At 41.1% G+C, this 21,968-nt stretch overlaps 1 protein-coding gene across 5 annotated transcripts in view; it reads right to left on the bottom strand.

Annotated features, from left to right (window-relative positions):
- Positions 1-21,968, bottom strand: part of Rprd2 (regulation of nuclear pre-mRNA domain containing 2) — a 56,525-nt gene that overhangs the window by 18,294 nt on the left and 16,263 nt on the right. For 3 of the 5 annotated variants that reach the window (XM_052179743.1, XM_052179746.1, XM_052179745.1), the window contains exons 2-7: positions 11,859-11,988; positions 8,378-8,478; positions 7,261-7,338; positions 5,984-6,036; positions 5,009-5,135; positions 1,995-2,170 (exon numbers count right to left, since the gene is read on the bottom strand). In XM_052179743.1, the coding sequence (XP_052035703.1) occupies positions 1,995-2,170; positions 5,009-5,135; positions 5,984-6,036; positions 7,261-7,338; positions 8,378-8,478; positions 11,859-11,988 (665 nt within the window). The remainder of the gene's footprint in view (positions 1-1,994; positions 2,171-5,008; positions 5,136-5,983; positions 6,037-7,260; positions 7,339-8,377; positions 8,479-11,858; positions 11,989-21,968) is intronic. The other 2 variants (XM_052179747.1, XM_052179744.1) reach the window with 1 other exon arrangement.

Genomic DNA, 21,968 nt, shown 5'->3' with positions numbered 1-21,968 from the left:
GACACCTGAAGTCAACAACCTCCGGCCTCCTATGTGCACATCCAGGCACTGCACATGCGCACACCTTCACACAACACAGGAATACCAACATCTATTTGGATAGATTTGAAACTGCGGGCACCAGCAGGAGACTATGAGGAAAGCTGGTTGACACCAGTAGTGTTCTTTTCTCTGAGGTTCGACTTTTGGGGAGCAGTGTAAAAACTTGAGTATCCAGACAAAGAGGACACAAAAAGTCAAGTCCACTAATAAGCAGGGCTTTTAGCAGTCCTTTTAGTACAATGAATCAAAGTCAGAGACTCAAATGGCTGAGATTTTGACAAGAGGAAGGCAGAACTGACCTAACCACTTTTTGTTTGTTGATGTTGTTTTCTGTCATGATATGTTATGAGAGCCCAGGAAGCGCAGCAGATAAAGGTACTTGTTGTCAAACCTGGTAACTGTAGTTTGCTTCTTGAAATTTAAAGGTAGAAGAGCACTGGCTCCCAAAGGTCACGCTCTGATGTATACATGCCCACTCGATCACTCACACATGCCACCCAAAAAGAAACACTTTTTAAAGTGTATATATGTGTGTGTATATACATACATACATACATACATACATACATACATACATACATACATACCACATACACCACACACTCACATGTAGTTTTTTTGAGACAAATTTCTCTGTATAGCCACCACAGGCTCACTGTGAACTTCTAAAAGACTAAAATTAATAGAAAGGAAAAAGAGCCAGGTGGTGGTGGCGCACCCCTGTAATCCCAGCACTCTGGGAGGCAGAGGCAGGCAGATTTCTGAGTTCGAGGCCAGCCTGGTCTACAGAGTGAGTTCCAGGACAGCCAAGGCTACACAGAGAAACCCTGTCTTGACAAAACCAAATCCAAAAAGCCAAAACAAACAAACAAACAAAAAACAAAAGAAAGGAAAAAGAAACATTAAGGCATGGTAAAAAATCAAAAGCAGGGGGATTAGTTACAATATGAGTTGTTATGGTAACTCATGAACTTTTGGAGGTTGGAGGAAACACTTCTTGATAGTTGAAGCTGAAACCTTTCATTAAAACATTCTAGGAAATGACTGCAGGCTTTCCTAAGGCCTGTCCCCACAGGGATAAACTTTTATATGTCTACGTCTGTTATCTTTGTACATATGCATGATTTAGGGAAAGGGTCATGACACCTTCTCCTCAAGAAAACTACTACTTCACTCCATCCTGAATTATCAAATCTTTACTTCTTTGACCACTTGCATTAAAAATTAATTTCAGAGCCCGGACAGTGGTGGTGCACGCCTGTAATCCCAGCACTCTGGGAGGCAGAGGCAGGCAGATTTCTGAGTTTGAGGCCAGCCTGGTCTACAGAGTGAGCTCTAGGACAGCCAGGGCTATACAGAGAAACCCTGTCTCGAAAAACCAAAAAAAAAAAAAAAAAAAAAAGTCAAAAAGGCATTAAAAATTACTATAGTACCTCTAGTCATTATGGTACCCCAGCTTTAAAAAAATATCCAATATCCTTGTAATAGTCTGACTGTATAGGATACTATAGAAAAGTTAAAGAAATAAAGAAATACTAAGACACAATTGTCAGGATGTGCATGAGTGTCCATATCTGAAAGTTTTATGTTTTTTTTAAGAGAATATACTTTTTAATTTATTATTTATTTTATATACATCGAGTACACTATAGCTGTCTTCAGACACACCAGAAGAGGGCATCAGATCCCATTACAGATGATTGTGAGCCACTTGTGGTTGCTGGGAATTAAACCCAGGACCTCTGGAAGAGCAGTCAGTGCTCTTAACTGCTACGCCATCACTCCAGCCCCCAAGATCCCTGTTTTCATCTCATCTACCAGCTATAATGTCTTGCATGAGGATTCTAACTATAGATTCCAGTGCTTGTCCTTGTTCCCGTGCTTATGGCCGCCCTGGATAAGCAGTGTCTGACACAGGAGGCACCCACTATCAAGCAATGGCAATTACTTACGTTGGCTACCACTTTCACTTCCTTGTACTGTGCTTCATAGAAGATCCCAGCGTTCTCTAATGCTTCTGTTAGTGAGGGCCCATTTTTCACCTGTTTATCTAATCCATTCACAAATTCCTCTAGCTTGGAACTTGCTTCTTCAAATTCTTTGGAGAACTTCTTTCCACCTGTTTTATCTGAAAGAATGGAGAAAGTAATTATATCAAGATTAGAAAAGCAAAAAAGTTAATCCTTTGAGTGAAGTTCCTTTCCACACCACAGTTCTTACTGTTCTGTGACACTTTTCTTATAGCCTTGGTGTACGATTATTTTTGTTTTAAGAGAGTGACTATGTAGACCAACGAGGTCTTAAATTCACTATGTATGTAGTCCACGCTGGCCTCATACTCATGATCCTCTGCCTCAGCTTCCCAAATGCTCAGAGTACTAGCATGTGCCAGCACACCTGTCTTTTAGTGTGTAATATTTCTAGCCTAAACTTTTATTGAGATAGAGTTTCAAGAAGTTGTTCAGGCTGTCCTTTACTGTCTCCTGAGTGGTTAATATTATAGACTTGTGCTACCAGACTATAAACCAAATCTCCCCCCACTCCCACACACTCTGCACAGATCGACAAAAACAGATCCACATGAACTTTTGAGAGTGACTCCAGAATAAAGGTGTCTGTAATTAAGATAAAGTTTAGCTGAACTGGTTACTTTTTTTAACTTTTTATTTTATGTATATGAGCATGTGAGAAACTGAATTACAGGTCAATGGTGGTGTGTCACCCAGCATGGGTCCTGAGAACTAAACCCAGGTCCTTTGGAAGGACAGTAAATATTCTTAATCACTGGACCTCTGTTCTGCATCCTTCATTTTGCAAACATTCTCCATATTCCTCCTCAGGAATATCAGAATAAAGGTCCACTTTTTTTTCACTGCACTGTAGTCCAGAATATTCTACAATATGTCTTTTCTACGAGAAAGTAAGGTTCAGAGAAGTTAAGTCATCTCTGGGGCATCAGACAAAAGTTCTTCACTCTTCTGTGCAAAGTGTCCTTAAAATCCAGCAAACGTTCCTTCCCTCCTGCCTGCTGAAGTACAGCACTGCACAGGGTATCCCAGTGTCTGAGCCTTTCATCAGCTATGCAAGGTGAGCAGCTCTGCAGCTCTGCATGAGACCTCAGCTCTCCCATGGGCATCACAGAGTTTTGTAGGATGCTGCTGCATAGTGATTAGGACCAGATTAGACACCTGGTGTTCATGTTAGTGTGGTGCAGAGGACAGGAATGAGTGGATACTGAAGTCACTCTGATCATCAAGTGTATTATCACTTAATTCTGTTCTGCCAAGATATTTTGTTTATACTCAATGAACATACCCTTAGAAGCATTACAAAATAAAAGCCCAGGCATCTTGCTTGATCTTTGGTGACTAAATGTGCATTAGCAGATCTATATCACTGTTGTAAAACATAAACAGAGCTAGAAGCATCATTTGTGTCAATGTGAACTGTTTATAAATGATGTGCAAGTGCAAGTGTGTGCGCTGGAGGCGGCACACACCTTCCCTTCCCCCACTAGCTGTTAAACACAGCTACCCACTGTAGAATACATTCCTAGCCAAGTCTAACTTCACATAGATACTGTAATTGTTGTCTGAAGCAAAATGGGAACATTAAACAAACACCACAACCCTCACTGACAGCATCATGACTTTGCTATGAAGGGTAGTTTTGTTCTTTGGAAAAAACAGAGCTTGTGACCATTTTGTATGGCTTATCTAGAAATGTCTCTAAATCTCAGGTTCTACGTAAAATATTCTGTTATTCTACAAATAACTAAGTAGAAATAAAGCCTGGTACAGGAGCAAAATAGATAGGAAAGTAAACAGCCAGCCATCATTCACTCAGTACTCCAGAGATGCACATCAGATGCATACTACTTGTATTTGTTCAAGCATTAGAGCAGAGCAATATCAAGTAACAGATATTCTCTGACTGTAGGATGCTTAGATTCTAATAAGTTACAAGTATAATTCTAACTATTTATAATGTGAACAAAGAGAGAAATAACTAGACTTTACAAGGCGATAATGTGATCTTGCTAAAGAACAAAACTAATGAACCACAAAGGGGACGAACAGGTGAAGGTTTATAATTCAATACATCAAGGAAGTGAGAATAAGGGCTGGAGAGATGGCTCAACAGTTAAGAGCACTGACTGCTCTTCCAGAGGTCCTGAGTTCAAATCCCAGCAACCACATGGTGGCTCACAACCATCTGTAATGGGATCTGATGCCCTCTTCTGGTGTGTCTGAAGACAGCTACAGTGTACTCCCATAAAAAAAAAATCTTTAAAAAAAAGAAAGAGAAAGAGAGAGAGAGAGAAAGAAAGGAAGAAAGTTATAATATGAATTTCTATATGAAACCAGGTGTAGTGGGACACAGGAGGCAGGTAGTGAATCTTTGTGAGTTCAAGAATAGTCTGGTCTACAGCGTGAGACCCTGTAACAAACAACCCCCAAACTTCTCAAATGAAAGAAAAATCCAAAACCCAAACTGGGGGCTGGAGAGGTGGCTCAAGGGTTAAGAGCATTTACTGCTCTTGCAGAGGTCCTAGGATCTGTTCCTAGCACTCTGATGAGGGCTCACACCTGTCCTTAACCCCAGGGGAGCCGACGCCCTCTTCTGGCCTCAGTAGGCACAGATGGAAGGCACATACATACATTCTAGCAAAATACTGATGCATACAAAATAAAATAAATCCTTTAAAACCCACCAAAAAAAATTCCCAGGGTAAATAAATTTATTTATTTATAAGGTTTATACAATCAAACTGCTACCTGGGAAATCAGTGGAACCACAAGGGTTCTGAAAATTGTTTTATCCCCCTCTCTTTAAACAGTGTGGGTGATTCATCCCAGAACCACATCAAAAATTCTCTTTATGGGGCAAACTAGTCTGATTACATAAAAATCAAAGATCAAGAAAGAAAACACTGAGCTATTTTATTTGAAAAGATGTGTGTTACCTTTTAAACATTTGAGAGTTTCTGTGCTGCAGACATCTACTCTCATAGTTGACAACTGTTTCTCCTTCAGTTCTATCTGATCTTCTGAACGTTTGTACATCAACAATTCTTCAATGAGGGCCTGAGACTGAACACAGACCACAGTCAAATTTCATTCACAGGATTAAATATTCTCTCCTCTTGATTCATAACTAGCAAAGCTCTAGGGAAACCTTTGGCTTTTCCTCAGTGCAACAGAAATCAATCTTTAATTCTCACATCAAAACCACACTCTTAGCTACACACTTACTTTTAGGTTTTAGAAGAGAGGATCTTACTATGTAGCCCTGACACTTGCTCCACAGACCAGACTGGCCTCAATATTTTTCCTGCCTCCTGAGTGACAGGATAAGCCTTTCACCATCACAACCAGTAAAATTATATACTTTAAAAAATAAACCCTGTTTTAAAATAATTAAACATGTTTTTAAATTCCACATTGATTTTTAATCAGTGCAGCACATGGGCAGGTGCCACAGTGCCTGTGCAGAGGCCAGCTGACGACTCTTGCAGGAGTCGGCTCTCTCCTTCCACACAGCTCTCTCCTTCCACGCGTGTTTCAGGTTAGCAGGCTTGGTGGCCCTCCCCAGTCCCTAGTTATTCAAGTTAACTTATTAGATACAAGGTTAACACTGTAACAAACCCTTACACCCTTCTTAAATTTAATTAGATATATAGTGTTGTTCTGCTTTAAGGAAATTTTAATTTAGTAGTGATGAATTTAAAAAGGAGGTTTCCTGATATTATAAACTCTGCACAAAGCTAAGCTGGCAGCAGATGTTCTGGAAGGCTGCTTTTCCATTAGGAAAGCAGATAAACTCTAAGCAATATATTCCTGTTCTGGATTCTCTATGTACAACAGAGCCAAAATTAGTATTACAGGGACTGGAAGTGAGTAAATGACCTTTGGTATACTTAGTGCATTCTGTAACTTACTCGAAACTCAGCAACAATCTTAGATTTGAGAGCAGCTTTTGGATTCGTGGATGCTGTTGAATGAAATAAAAATTCATTAGGAATACAGCACAAAGACTTAACCAAATCTAAGAAAACTGAAATGCAGAGTTAAGGGTATACTCGGCAAACATACAGCAGTCATGCACACATAGTCATAATATAACCCTGCAGTAAATTATCTATGAAATTTAACACTCCTAAATATGGCCAATAGAAAAATAAGCTACTTAGATAAGTCTAACCAACTTACCTCCAACGGACTTGTTACATCCCCAAATTAATGATTTGGAGATGCTGAGGGAGGTACATGAAGCACCTTCTCCTAGTCTTATCAGGTGTAAGAAATCTCAGTATCCCAGTGTAAGAGTGTTCAGGAACAAAACATCCCATTAATCCTGAGCACTGGCTGGAGAAGATTCTCTACAAATATCAACTCCCATCTGGTTAAGTCTGGATCATATTTTAGCTGACTCAGTTCATAGCAACAAAGGTCTAAATGCATTATCACTGTGATCGAACTTTGGCCAAACTGATGGGTCCCGTTGTTCCTAAGCATGCAATGTGTGACAAAAGGATGCCAGAGGACTCCCTTAACCACGGTGAGCATCACACGCTGGACGGAGCAAACGTCCCGACTCTCTGGTGTCCTCCGAGCTCCACTGTCTCTCCTTCACCCTCAGCCTGCCCACAGCGGCCTATGGCATGCAGCTCTCCACCCCCTTGGCAGCATGCTAGGAAAAGGGACAAACACAGCAGGAGCTCCAGAGAGAATGTTTCTGGCCAAAATTGGAGGCCCATGTCTATTGGGCAGAGTGTATCCCCAAATCTGAAGGCTTTCATGGCTCCCAGAGACACGCTTCTGAATGCCTAGTCTTCCGCTCTGTGGTGTAATGCCAGCTGCCTCTAACTTCACAAATCTCTGAATGTGGGAATTGCCTGGGTACTAGCAAGTATTTTTTTTTTCTTCTTTCACTACCCCAACTACTCCTGGATCTTCGCTCAATTAAACCCTTTTCTGTATTCCTTTAATAGTAGTTTTTGGTTTTTTTTGGTTTTTTTTTTTGTTTTTTTTTTTGTTTTTAAAAAAGAAGTAACTTCATGCTGGCTTGATTAGTCTAAGTCACTGGGAGCCTCCCAGGCCTGGAAACCACAGGCTTGCCCGTGGTTTATGCCAGGTACGATGTCAAACGGTCTACATTTTCTTCTGCTCCAAAAGGAGGAGGTAATTGTACGTTACTTGAGATTTTGTTCCTTACTTTGTGATTTCTTCCACTGCTTATTCGGTTGTTTGTTCAGATTTTCTTTCAGCTGCTTCTGAGTTTTGAAAGTGGTACCTGGAAAACATTGCAGGTTTTGCAGCCTGGCATTATGGGAAGCTGCTGTCTGTCCATGTCAGTGCCAAAGTTGTAGCATGAAAAAAGGCAATCCGTGACTGTGCAGTTTCTGTCATTTTTTTTCTTTCATTTTTATAAAAACAAAAAAACAGAACCAGAAAATACCCACCAAATCTAAGAAGCTATTAAGTAAATATAAAAAAATATAATTAATGAAACCCCCAATTCTGAAAAAAAAGTTAGATGCTAAAAATAAGTTACTTTTGAATAGAACACAAATTCATATGAAGAATTTAACAGCTTCTTAGAAGGTGCTTTTTTCCCCCCCGAGACAGGGTTTCTCTGTGTAGCTCTGGCTATCCTGGAACTCACTCTGTAGACCAGGCTGGCCTCGAACTCAGAAATCCACCTGCCTCTGCCTCCCAAGTGCTGGGATCAAAGGCGTGCGCCACCACGCCCGGCCGAAGGTGCTCTTTCAAAACAAACTTTCTAGTGATGGTCTGATAATAGTCATAATAATAATTATTAATAACTTCTGTTCGGTGATTTAATTAATTAGATCTTATGTGTAAGAACTAATTTACCTACACACACACACACACACACACACACACACACACGAATAGATCTATAACTTACGGTAAATCTAAGTCAAATGGAGATTACAGACTACTCAAGCATGCTCACCACAACCTAAAAGCTGTGAAACCCAAACTCTCTCCAACAGTAAGAAGACTGAGCAGTATTTATTAACCATAAGCAATGAATACTCTGAGATACTGAATGAAAGCAAGTACAGGGAAAGGATGGGTATCCTCACTTAACATATTTTCTTTTAGTCGGCAGAGACAAAGCTCTAACTCCCTATGCCATCACGTTCTATTATGAGTTCAAACATTCATACATTTATGTATTCAATTCTAAACAAATCAAGCCAGATTCTTCCACCCCTTTTAGTGTTATACAACAGAAAAATCTTTAAGTACAGACAAACTGTAAAGACTGACTTAAATTCTTTTAGTAAAGAAAAGGAACTTACTTAAAGCTTCTCTCAATGCCACAATCATGTCTTCTGGGTACACATTTCGATCTTCCCAGATTTTAAAGATTCGTTCTATAGATTTAGAGACAGATGGATCCCTGGAAGAAAAGTAAAGTGTAAAAATGTTGGCTTATGGGCTGGTTGTGATGGCACATGCCTTTAATCCCAGCACATGGAAGGCAGAGGCAAGTGGATCTTCATGAGTTCAGTATGGTCTACAAAGCAAATTCCAGGATAGCCAGGGCTGTTAAAAAGAGAAACCCAGTCTCAGAAATCAAACACAACACAAAAAGTTGCCTTACCCTCAAACTAGAAATCTGTTACATACCCAACAACTTACTATCACACCTAAATTTCTTCTGTGCTATATATAATTTTAGCTATAAAAAAAGATCTACTTATCTATTTTATGTGTTTTGTCTGTACATATACACATGTGTCACATATGTGTCCAGTACCCAAGGAGGTCAGAAGAGGAGGTTGGATATCCCAGAACTGGAATTAGGGAAGGTTTTGAGTGTCCTATGGGTGCTGGGAACCAAACTTGGGTCCTCTGGAAGTACTTAGACAAGTCTCTAGCTTTGTGTATCTCTTTAAATATTTTTTCATGTATTATTTATTTATAAGGAAAATGTCCTTATTCAACACTTATATCAATGACAAAAATAAGGCTACAGATATATAATAAACTTCGTGATGCTTATGAGATTCAAAGGTATGTATAGTCAATGCCTGAAACTATTAGCATTCCAAAGGGTAAGCTGAATCTAACAAAATAAATCTATAGGAGCAGAGACTGCACAGCAGTTCAGTGTGTGCTGCTCTGGCAGAAGACCCAAGTTGGGTTCCCAGCACCCACCACGGGCAAATTCCAACTGCCTGCCACTTCAGCTCCGGGGTCTACCGTCTTCAGCTATCCATGGATACCATTCCCCACCCCCACGCACAGGGCAAAGAAGTGTTTGTTTACTCTGTCTTTTCCTTCCTTCCTTTACTCTGTCCTTTCTTTATTTACTCTGTCCTTCCTTCTCCTCCCTCCCTCCCTCCCTCTCTCCCTCTCTCTCCCTCCCCCCCCCATCTCTTTCTTTCCTGGCTGTTATGGAAATCACTCTGCACATCAGGCTGTCCTTGAACTCACACTTGAACTCACAGAAAGCCACTTTGCTTGCCTCTGCCTCCCAAATGCTGTAATTAAAAGCATGTATTACCATGTTTGGCATAAAAAGAAATTTAAATCAGGGGTGGGATGGTGATGCTGCACACCTTTAGGTTCAACGATTGGGAGGCAGAGAGAGGTGGATCTCTGAGTTCCAGATCATCCTGGCCTAGAGAGATAGTTCCAGGACAGGAAAAGCTACACAGAGAAAACCTGCCTCGAAAATCCAAAAATCAACCAACCAACCAACCAACCAACCAACCAACCAACCAACCATAAAAAAAATTTTAAGGAAGCGTTTGGTCAAAAAATGAGAACTCAGTTGTATCCCTGGAATCCACATGGTGAAATAAGAGAATTAACTCCTGAAAGTTGTCCTCTGATCTCCATATATATGCTGTGGTATGTGTATACATATACTAAGTAAAGTAATAATGAAACAAAAACATAATCAATGGTGCTAGAGAGATAGTTCAGCACTTAAAAGTGCTCATTGCTCTTGCAGAGGACCTGGTTCAGTTCTTTACACCCACACAGGGCTTACAACTGTCTGTAACTCCAAACTTAGAAGATCTAGTCTCCATTGATACAAGTCATGCACGTGCCGTGAATACATATATACATATGCACACACATACATATGTGTATGTGTAGTAGGCATAACAACTGTACACATAAAAATAAAAATTTAACAAATCGAAACAAAGAGCTGGGCTGGAGAGATGGCTCAGTGGTTAAGAGCACTGACTGCTCTTCCGAAGGTCCTGAGTTCAAATTCCAGCAACCACATGGTGACTCACAACCATATGTAATAAGATCTGACGTCCTCTTCTGGAGTGTCTGAAGACTGCTACAGTGTACTTACATATGATAATAAATAAATCTTTGGGCCAGAGCAAGCAGAGGTTCTGAGTTCCCAGCAACCATCTGTACAGCTGTGGTGTACTCATATACATAAATAAATAAAGCTTAAAAAAAACCCCAAAGAGTTGGGATATATCATAGTGACAAAGCACTGGCCCATACACAAGGCCCTGCTTTACATCTTCAGCACCAAAACAAAACATGAATACAAAAACCAAAATAATTGCACTAGGATAGAAGAAACACTGACGTTTTCTTCCTTTACAGTTTACTCAACACTAATGAATCAACTCCACCCTACAGCACGTGCTCTGAGGAGTGAAGGCAGCCTCTCACGCACTGGCAGGCATGCAGGAACTGCATCCATACACACAAAAGACAGGCAAAGAAATCTACAGATAGCACCCCAAATATAGAAAAAAAGAAGAGTCAATGAGCTAGGCATGGTGGAAAGAAAAAAAAAAGGAGGGATCGAACTGATATGATCTCGAAATGCAAAGCAAGAACTGAGGATGAGAAAGCACCCAGCAGCCTGAAAGACCCAGCAAAGGCAAAGAGCCAGAACCTTTAAAGCACAGCCACCAACCTACATGCCCACCACAGTACAAGAGTAGAAAATTAATCCAGCCGGTTATACGGCTCACACCCATGACCCCACATTTGGGAGGCAGAGAAAGAAGAATGACCACCATTCAAGCCTGCATTGGGCCCCACAGCAAGATCTTGCCTTAAAAGAAATTAAAACAGGGAAACTGGAGAGATGACTCAGCAGTTAACAGTACTCGCCACTCCTCCAAAGGACCCAGATTCAACTCTCTGTGTCCACAGGGTGGTTTTCAACCATCTCTACTTCCAGTGGTGGGGATCTGAAACCCTCTCTGGCTTCTGCAGGCCCTGCACATGGTTCACATACATACATGCACTCATACACATAATAAATAAACAAACACACACACAAAACAATAAACACCCTCCCAACCTCACAGCAAGCAAACAACAACATACGGTGCCACACTCCTGCCTCATTCTGAGTCTGTGACATCACGCACATACAGACGATACTTTTGATACCTCATGATGTATACACAAAACAGAAAGTCATACGAACTTTTATAAAATGCTAACCCTGCTGTTTTCTAAAGGTTTATTAACTGGACCTGATTATACTTCTAATTCTTCTCCTTATATTTTTATGCTGAGACTTCTTCATTATTTAAAAAAAAAAAATCTGTAAGTTGAAGAACACTAAAAATTAAACTATAAATGAATCCAGAGAGAGATAAGGAAGTACCACCTCCTACCCCATCCCAGTTTTTGCTTTTTTGAAACAAGGTCTCAAATTTAAAGAGCTCCACCTTCCCTGGAAATATGCACAATTATTTTTTTGCTAATAAGTGCAAAAACAAAATAAAAATTAATAAAACCGTAAATCCCCCGGTCCACTAGGGATCTACTTACTTCACCAGAGCGGCCGCTTCAGGGAGCACATCAGCAAATGATTCACGGAATATGATTGCATTTCTCCTTTTACAATTCTGTATGACATCATTGGCAAGATAGAAGAGATTCAGACGGTGGGGATATGTAGCTGGAGAGGAGACAAAAAAATGTCATTATCTTTTCCTAAATATGTTGTTTTCAAACAGCTAACTTTTTAGAAATTACATGTTATTTTTCATGCTTATGGGTGTTTTGCCTGCTTGTATGTACATCACACATATGTAGTACCCACGGAGCCCAGAAAAGGACTTAAAAGCGGCCAGTGCTTCTAACCGGGGCATCTCTCCAGCCCCAGTTAATTGCTTTTACAGGGACTAATTACATGGAGGGAATAAATAAATAACCATTGGATTAATTTATTAAATGTACTGAAAAACCCTTAACTATTTGAGGTTAAATTTCTGTTCAAGGTACTCTTAAAGTAGACCACTTCATCTGTAGATACTTGGCGTAAAGGAAAAAAAATCCATTGAAGAAATTAAAACAAGAAGCTAACCACCAAAAAAACCAAACAACCCAATCAAAAAATGGGGTATAGCTGGGCAGTGGTGGTGCACATCTTTAATCCCAGCACTTGGGAAGCAGAGACAGGTGGATTTCTGAGTTCAAGGCCAGCCTGGTCTACAGAGTGAGTTCTAGGACAGCCAGGGCTATACAGAAAAACCTTGTCTCAAAAAAACCAAAGAAAAGGGGGGGGGCAGCGGTATAGAACTAAACAGAGAATTCACAACTGAGGAATGTCAAATTGCTGAGAAGCACCTAAAAAAAAAGTTCAAAGTCCTTAGTGATCAGGGAAATGCAAATCAAAACGACCCTGAAATTCCACCTTACACCAACCAGAAAGGCTAAGATTAAAACCTCAGGTGACAACACCTATTGGAAAGAGGAACACCTCTTGCAGGTGGGACTGCAAACTGGTACAACCACTCTGGAAATCAATCTGAAGGTTCCTCAGAAAATTGGAAATAGATCTACCTGAAGATCCAGCTATATCACTCTTGGGAATATACCCAAAAGATGCCCCACCATGCCATAGGGGCTCGTGTTCCACTATGTTCACAGCAGTGTTGTTTGTGATACCCAGAAGCTGGGAACAACTCAGATGTCCCACACAGAAGAATGGATACAGAAAATGTGGTTCATTTACACAATTGAATACTATTCAGCTATTAAGAATGAGGACATCCTGAGTTTTACAGGTAAATGGATGGAACTAGAAAATATCCTGAGTGAGGTTATCTCAGACCCAAAAGAACATGCATGGTATGTACTCACTAATAAGTGGATATTAGCCCCCAAAAAGTACAGAATATATAAAATACAATCTACACAACTCAAAAAGGTTAACAAGCCAAAATGCCCAAAGGAGGACACCTCAATCCTACTTGGGAGGGAGAAGAAAGCAATCACAAGGGGGCGGGGGGGGGGGGGTAGGGAGGGTCTTCGGTGGACAAGGGGACATGGAGAGCAAGAGTACATGATCGGGTACTGGGTGGGGGAACAGAACTGAAACCCTGAGGGCCAGCAGAAAGAATGGAAACAGGCAACCTCAGGGGGTAGGAGGTTGGGGGGACCCTTCAGAATGTACCATAGACCTGGAAGGTGAGAGACTCTCAGGACTCAAAGGCAGGGACCCTAGATAAAATTCCCTACAGTGAGGAGAGAGAACTTGTAGAACCCACCTCCAGCAGAAAGACAAGGCATCAAATGAGGGACGGGGTTGCCATCCCACAGTGAAAACTCTGACCCATAATTGTTCCTGTCTCAAAGAACTGCAGGGACAAAAATGGAGAAGAGCCTGAGGAAAAGGGGGTCCTGCAACAGGGGAGGTCCCCAAGGCCTGACACTACCACTGAGGCTATGGAGTGCTCACAAAAAGGGACCTATCGTGACTGCTCTCTGAAAGACCCAACGATCAGCTGAAAGAGTCAGATGCAGATATTTACACCCAACCAATGGACAGAAGCTACTGACCCCTGTGGTTGAATTAGGGGAAAGATGGAAGAAGCTAAGGAGGAAGGTGACCCTGTAGGAGGACAGCAGCCTCAATTAACCTGAACCCCTGGGAGCTCAGACCTGGGACCACCAACCAGGCAGCATACACCAGCTGATATGAGGTTCCCAGACAGCAGAGGACTGCCAGGTCTGGTTGGGTACAGTCAGAGAAGATGCACCTAATCCTCAAGAGACTGAAGACCCAGAAGTGGGACGGTCTTGTGGAATAGGGGGTGGGGTGGAGGTGGGGACATCCTTGTGGAGATAGGGGAGTGGGGAGGAGGAATGGGATGGAGATAAAATCCGGAATGTAAAAAAAAAAAAAAATTAAAAAAAGAAATAAATTAAAACAAAAATCATTTCCCCAAATTTTTGTGGGGAGAAAGAGAGAGAGAGAGAGAGAGAGAGAGAGAGAGAGAGAGAGAGAGAGAGAGAGAGAGATGAATGAACTCAATTTGTTGCAAAAATACCAAGGTTAGAAAAAAGTACAACACTGACCTCTAACTGGAAAATAACTGCAAATAATGTTAACAGTATTCCATACATCGATCCTAATATCAACAATCCAGACACTACTCACAAAACACTTAAGTCTCCCCCTCCCCCATTTACTGGCTGAAGCTATTTGAAATATTTGAAATATGTTCTGGGGATAATATGATTCCAGGTTTACAAGAAGGTTAAGCTTCTCAAAGGCTCAGCCCACTAAGGTTCACTCTTCTTCTTCTTCTTCTTTTTTTTTTTCAAGACAGGGTTTCTCTGTGCAGCCCTGGCTGTCCTGGAACTCACTCTGTAGACCAGGCTGGCCTCAAACTCAGAAATCCACCTGCCTCTGCCTCCCAGAGTGCTGGGATTACAGGCGTGCACCACCACCACCCGGCTCTTTTCTGTTTTTTAAAGTTACATTTATTTTTATTTTATGTGTGCTTGGCATGCATGTATGTATATGCATCAACAATGTGTACCATCTCTCTAGCACCTTCTTGTCTGTTTCATTTGTTTGTTTTTTTGAGACAAGGTGTGCCGGTTTGAATAAGAATGGCCCTCATAGACTCATATACCTGAACAATTATTCAACAGGGAGTGGAACTCTTTGATAGGATTAGGATTAGAAGGTATAGCCTTGTTGGAGGAAGTGTGTCACTGTAGGTGAGCCTATCCTAGACCCAGTTCCTGTTTCTCTGTGTGCTCTCTGCTGATCAGGATGTAACTCTCGGCTATCTCACCACCACTCCTGACTGCCACCATGTCCCCAGCCATGACAATAGAGGGCCAACGCCTCTGACACTGTGAGCAAACTCTCGATTAAATGTCTTCTTTCATAAGAACTTCCTTGGTCACGGTGTCTTGAGCACAAGGTCTCACATTATGTAGGGTCTGGGATTCGCTATGTAGACCAGGCTGCCTTCAAACTCTGAGGATCTGTCTGGCTCTACCTCCAGAGTTCTGTTCTGTTTCTGAGGCAGAATCTTGAAAAGCCCAAGGTGGCTTCAAATTCCTGATCCTCCTGATTCCACCTTCCAAGCACTGACTTTACAGATATGTGCTACCATATTTTGCTGCACCTCTAATTCTGCTGTTAGAGTCTAAAGAAAAAGTATCCAAGAAGGGGACTAACATCCTATGTACTTCAAATGAGCCCTTTCTGTTACGAACTCCACATTCAGTAGTACAGTGTAAGTATTTCACAATATGCTACCCATGACTATGACACACAGCTTTCACACTCTTGGGACATGGGTATACATGTTATTTTACAGACAAAGTAAAAACCATTAAAGGAGAAGTATCTTCTCTTAGAACATGTGCAGCGTCCCCATCCCATTACCTAGAGGAATTCTGACCCCCTCAGTGGAAGCTCAAAAGAGTGAGCAACTCCACAGTTTAAAACAAAACAAAACTAGACCAGCAGCAGCAGCAACATCCATCAAATACAAAAACCAAAACACTTTGCCAGGCCCACATGAGGACACGAGACTGGAGTAAACAAAGGCAAGGAGATTAGGACTGACGGTCAGTCTCCTAATACACACCATGCTTCAGGTTATCCTGGGGCACAGGAGTAAAAGTATATACAAGTTCTTTGTAATAGTCATAAAGTATTTTTGAAGTCTGAACTAAATTGCAAACTTCAAGAACTTTAAGCCCCACAAAATGGATGTGGTCAGATACCAACATAAAAGCCTCCATCTTACTGCCTCTCTAAATACTGCAGGCATACGGTACACACATGTTTAGGCACTTAACACACAGTAGATAGACAAACAAACCTTAAAAAAAAAAAATCAAGTGGAGTCTGGAAAGATGGTTCCTTGGTTAAAAGCATCGGTTGGTTGCTCTTTTAGAGGACCCCAATTAGATTCCCAGTGGCCACATAACAACTCACAACAGTCCCAGGGAATCCAATGCTCTCTTCTGGCTTTCAAAGGCAATTAAACAGAATGAAATCTGGTGCCATACAGAAATACTAAAAAAGAAATGGAAAAACAAGTATTTTTTTTAAAGATTTATTTATTACTATATGTAAATACACTGTAGCTGCCTTTAGACACACCAGAAGAGGGTGTCAGATCTCATTACAGATGATTGTGAGGCACCATGTGGTTGCTGGGATTTGAACTCAGGACCTTCAGAAGAGCAGTCAGTGCTCTTAAGCGCTGAGCCAACTCACCAGCCCAAGTATTTTCTTTACAAAAACAAAGAGACAGAACTAGAAAGTACAATTCTTCCTAAGTTGTTGGTGTTCCAAGAATCAAAATATTTAACTGTTTACTGATGAATGAAATACTATTACATTATATATTCTCATATTTTAACAAGACTTTAAAAAAATATCAGTGGGGTGTGTTGGCACATGTCTTTAATTCTAGCACTCATGCAGAGACTCAGGTGGAGTTGTGAGTTCAAGGCCAGCATGGTCTACAGAGTGAGTTCCAGACAGACAAAGCTACATAGAGACCCTGTCTCAAAAATAAGTGAATGAATGAATAAATAAATAAATATCATGGATGTTGTAATTAACAAACAATTTCAGATATTTTCAAGTCTAGTGTCACTTATGTAATGGTTGTAGAAACTAAGTCCTTAGTAAGTTGATTTTCATATACATTGAAAGGGGAAAAATGAAAAATATTCAACCTAAAATTCAAAGTAGTAAAGATCCACCAGGGGCCATAAGGATGGTTCACTGGGTAAAGGCTCTGGCTGCCAAGCCTGAGCACCCGAGTTACACAGTGGAAAGAGAGAAGGGCGCAACTCAGCCTCTGACCTCCACACCTGTGCTCTCTACCTCTGTCTCTTTCTTCCTCTCTCCCTCCCTCCCTCCTTCTCTCTCTCTCTCTCTCTCTCTCTCTCTCTCTCTCTCTCTCTCTCTCTCTCTCTCTCTCTCATTAGAGAGATGACCTGGTGGTAATGTGCTTGCAGCAGAGCCACGAGGACCTGACTTTGAGCTCACAGCACCCACATAACAGCTGGGGATGGTCAGGACTGCTGTAATCACTCAGGATTCTAGGGCACAGACATGGGGATCCCAGGAGCTTGCAGGAAAAATGGCTTACAGGAAAGACAAGCCTCAGTTTCAGTAAGAGAATATCTCAAGGGAAGAATAAGAGTAATAGAGTAAAACACCAGATGTGTTCCCCACACATGTAAAAGTATACACACATACAAACCACACATATGAAAAACAGACACCAGTCCACCCAGATCCACTCAAGAACATTTGCTGTGCAGCTAAGTCTAGTTCATAAATTAGCTCTAACAGCCAAAAAAGTAGAATCTAAACATCTGCTAACCAAGTTGACTTACTAAATCCAAAAAATGAATGTAACCATTATCCAATGGTAAGACCTTCAAAAAACATTTTAAAAGATGGTTCAAATGCTAAATATAAACAAATGAAAGCCTTAAAAAGTATGATAGCCTTGAGTCTTAATTTTCTTCATTTTCTACACCTCAAAATCCCTAGTCAAAAACTCACACCCTTTTTTGGCTTAAAACTCCCCTCTCCCCTTCTTGCCCCATTTCTCAACACCCTCCCCTAAATATATTTACTTCTAGCTGGGTGTAATCCTACATGTTTTGAATTCCAGTGTTCTGGAGACAGAGGTAGTTAAATATCTTCTACGGAGCGAGGTCTAAAGTACTTGGAAGCACAGAATCTTTATTGCCCCTCTACTTCTCACAGTGCTAAACATAAACTAAAGCTTTTCAATTTGAATTTGTATTTGTAAAAATAAGAGTGAGAGCCGGGCGGTGGTGGCGCACGCCTGTAATCCCAGCACTCTGGGAAGCAGAGGCAGTCGGATTTCTGTGTGCGAGGCCAGCCTGGTCTACAGAGTGAGTTCCAGGACAGCCAGGGCTATACTGAGAAACCCTGTCTCGAAAAAACCAAATCCAAAAAAAAAAAAAAAGGTTGGGTTCAAGGCCAGCCTGAACTTCATAGTGACACAGTAATTTTAGTTCTGACCTCTGTGGGCACTAGGCATACATGCAGTGCACAAATATACATGCAGGCAAAACACTCACAAACATAAAATTAAGTAATAAATCTTTTGAAAATAAAATAAAACTTAAAAAAAAAAAAAAAACTACTAGAAACCCAGATAGTCGATGTCTCTTAAACTGAGGAGCAGGCAGCCTCTCTTGTTCAGCTGTGACCCTTAGGAACACTGCTCTTGGTCTCTTCATGGATAGGATAGGTTAGCAAGATAGTTTCTATCTGTTGTCAAGATTATGTACTCAAAGTATGTAAAACTGCAGCTTCAGCACTCACACATGCCCACTGAAGTCTGAGCTGGCAGTGCTCGAGCGCTCTGTATGCAGCTAATTCTACCTACACAACTCTTGTCAGACACCACAGCCCCCAGCCCCATCTAGTTCCATAACTGCTCGGTTATCTGTTCTTCCCAAATTCCCTGCCAAAGATGCAGACAACCCATCTTCTGGATTTTTCTCTCTCTCCACCCACAACATCCACCTTGTCAAGCTTGTCACGTTCTACTTCCTAAATACTTCTAGACAATTTCTCCCTCTATTTTAATTCCAAATTTCTTGGTCAGATTATGTAAGAGCCTTCTAACATTTCTTTCATTTTATTTGTGTCACTATGAAGTTCAGGCTGGCCTCGAACTCACTCTTATTTTTAGTAACCGATATCAGTTTCAGATACTGCAGTTTGCAGTGCTCTTTTAAATAACAGAACACAGTACTTTCCATGTTTTATTTGAGACAGGGTCTGTGTAGCCCAGGCAGGTCTCAAACTATGTAATCAAGTATAGCCTTCAACTCCTGATCTTCCTGCCTTTATTCCTAAGTACTGAGCTCTGTAGATGGGGTACACATGGCTTCATAAAATACAATTAATGTTGGTGATCTAACACGGAAGCAGCTTTGTATCTTTCCCACTAACTCCTGCCTAGCTCAAGCTGTCCTGTAACTTAGTATGTAGCTCAGGCTGGCTCTATCTACTCTTCCTCTGGCTCCCTCGATGCTGGGGTTATAGGCATGCACACAGAACTTCATTATTTTCTGGGGTGGGGGGATGTTTGTTTTTGTTTTGTTTAGTTTTTTTTTAAAAAAATAAGACCTCACCAACTCTCCCAAGCCGGTCCCAAACTCAGAAATCTATCTGCCTCTGCTACCATAAAAGTCTCTTAATTATTCTAATGTCAACTATCCCTAACGACACTTTCACCACAAATCCTACGCCTCTTTGCCATCCTGCCACTCCCTTTTCTCTACTGTAGCTAGTTACCTTCTGGACTTACAAGTCAAGAGTGCAGGCCTGTCTCTCAGGTAGGGCTTTTCTGTGCCCAGCACTACCATGCCCTGGGTTTAATCCCAGTACCCCCACCCCCCAACTCACAGAATATGACCTAAGGAGAAAGACAAAGAGTCATGATTGTGGGGAATGGTTTTGTGCACTGTGTATTCAGGTGATGATTAATGTGCCCAGAGATCTGGTACCAGTCGGGATGTAGGCACTGTCAAGCATCTTTTTTTTTTTTTAATTGAAAAGGGAAGTAAAAACACTTTGTGATAAAATTAAAGATTTACATGGAAAATATTTCAGATAAACACGTTAAAATTGACAATTATCATGGAAAATTAAAGAATAAAGTTGTAGACATGTAAAACATTGCTAAGCCGGGCGGTGGTGGCGCACGCCTGTAATCCCAGCACTCTGGGAGGCAGAGGCAGGCGGATTTCTGAGTTCGAGGCCAGCCTGGTCTACCTAGTGAGTTCCAGGACAGCCAGCGCTATACAGAGAAACCCTGTCTCAAAAAAAAAAAAAAAAAAAAAAACATTGCTAAATTAATTGAAATATGGAATAGGAACATTTTATGATAGAACTGAAGATTTACGTGGAAAATATTTCTGATGAAATTGTAGAAAAGCATGTTAGAATTGAAGATTATCATGGAAAATTTTATATAGATATAATAACAGGCATAAAAGTATTCCTAAGTTGATTGAAAGTGGAATTATAAACATGGAAAATATTTCTTTCTTTCTTTCTTTCTTTTTTTTTTTTTTGGATTTGTTTTTTTTCGAGACAGGGTTTCTCTGTGTAGCCCTGGCTGTCCTGGAACTCACTCTGTAGACCAGGTCAGCCTCAAACTCAGAAATCCGCCTGCCTCTGCTTCCCAGAGTGCTGGGATTACAGGTGTGCGCCACCACTGCCCAGCTGAAAATATTTCTGATAAAATTGGAGAAAAAGCACCTTCTGTTTCCATGTTGTGTAAAAACTGTTCTCCATCACCTGACTGGTTAATAAAATACTGATCAGTCAACAGCTGGGCAGGAAAGAATGAAGTGTGACTTCCAATCCCAAGAGAGGTCTCTAGTGAACCAAAGACAAGATTCACGCTGAGATGTCAGCGGAGTTCCCATGAGGACACAGATAAAGGAGGCCAGGACAAAACCAAGACAGCAGCAGGTGACGGGACACGCGGGTGATGGAAGAGGGCCAGGAAGCCATGGAGGGTTAGAACAGCTCAGAACCTGCCCAGCCCAGCACCTGAAGCGCTTCATACATATACCAGGTCTCCTTCTCATTTATTTAGAAGATAAAAGGAGTAACAGAAAAGCTCCCTGAATTTACCTTACACAGGAGGTAAGGGCACTCTTGTCTAAGTTAGCCAAGAGAAAATTAAAATTTCACTCTTCTTTTTCTTTTCTCTTTTTGGAGACAGGCTCATGTAGCATAGGTTGGCCTCAAACTTTCTATGAAGCCAGAAATGACCCTGAATTCCTCTGCCTCCACTTAAAGTTTAGAAACTTTGAAGTGCTGACTAAACAAATGGTTCTGAGAGGACTATTTATTCAGAAAGAGTGAAAGACACTACAGACACTGAAGTCCAAAGCAGACAAGGACACCACACTCGGGGACTAGAAAGGTGACATTTCCGATATGGAAGGCAAATATGTCAAGACCAAAGTTTCAAACAGCTCCACTTAAATAGTTGAAGATTTATTCTTTACTCTAAAATACTGTGCTTCTAATTCTAACAGTTTGTAAAACAGTAGCAATTAAACCAATGTCAGCATTGTATGGTCTTGGTAAAATAAATTGACAAACTTAAGATTTTACACATTAAAAAAAGAAAAAAAAAAAAACTACACTTGGTAAAAGCACTGCAGTAGGGAAGGCTGCTGATTAGGCCGGCTGGCAAGGTAACTACTGCCTACTGGCCAAACAGCAGACCACTGAGATCTTGTCTTTTACAAAGGGGGTGAGGGGAGTCTCCTTAGCAATTAAGGGCATTTGTTCCTCTTGCAGAGGACTCGGGTTAGACTGTTGGCACATACACAGTGGTTCACAACTCCAGCTCCAGAGGTTCTGATGTCATCCTCTGACCTCTGTGGGCATTACACACTGCACATACATACACAGAGGCAAAGAGCTCAAATAAGTAAATTAAAATAAATCTAAGATAAAAAACCCTAGGTTGTCAGTATCCCAGGATCACCAAGGATGCTCTCTGGATGAAGGCCACACACATCTCTGGATGATGCACATACAGAATTTTATTGACCATATCTGTAATCCCAGCACTAAGTATTGAAGGC

This window comes from Apodemus sylvaticus, chromosome 4 (assembly GCF_947179515.1).
Source record: "Apodemus sylvaticus chromosome 4, mApoSyl1.1, whole genome shotgun sequence".
Taxonomy (NCBI): Eukaryota; Metazoa; Chordata; class Mammalia; order Rodentia; family Muridae; genus Apodemus; species Apodemus sylvaticus.
Note: the sequence above shows the minus strand (reverse complement) of the source record. Positions and strands in the feature narration are given on the sequence as shown.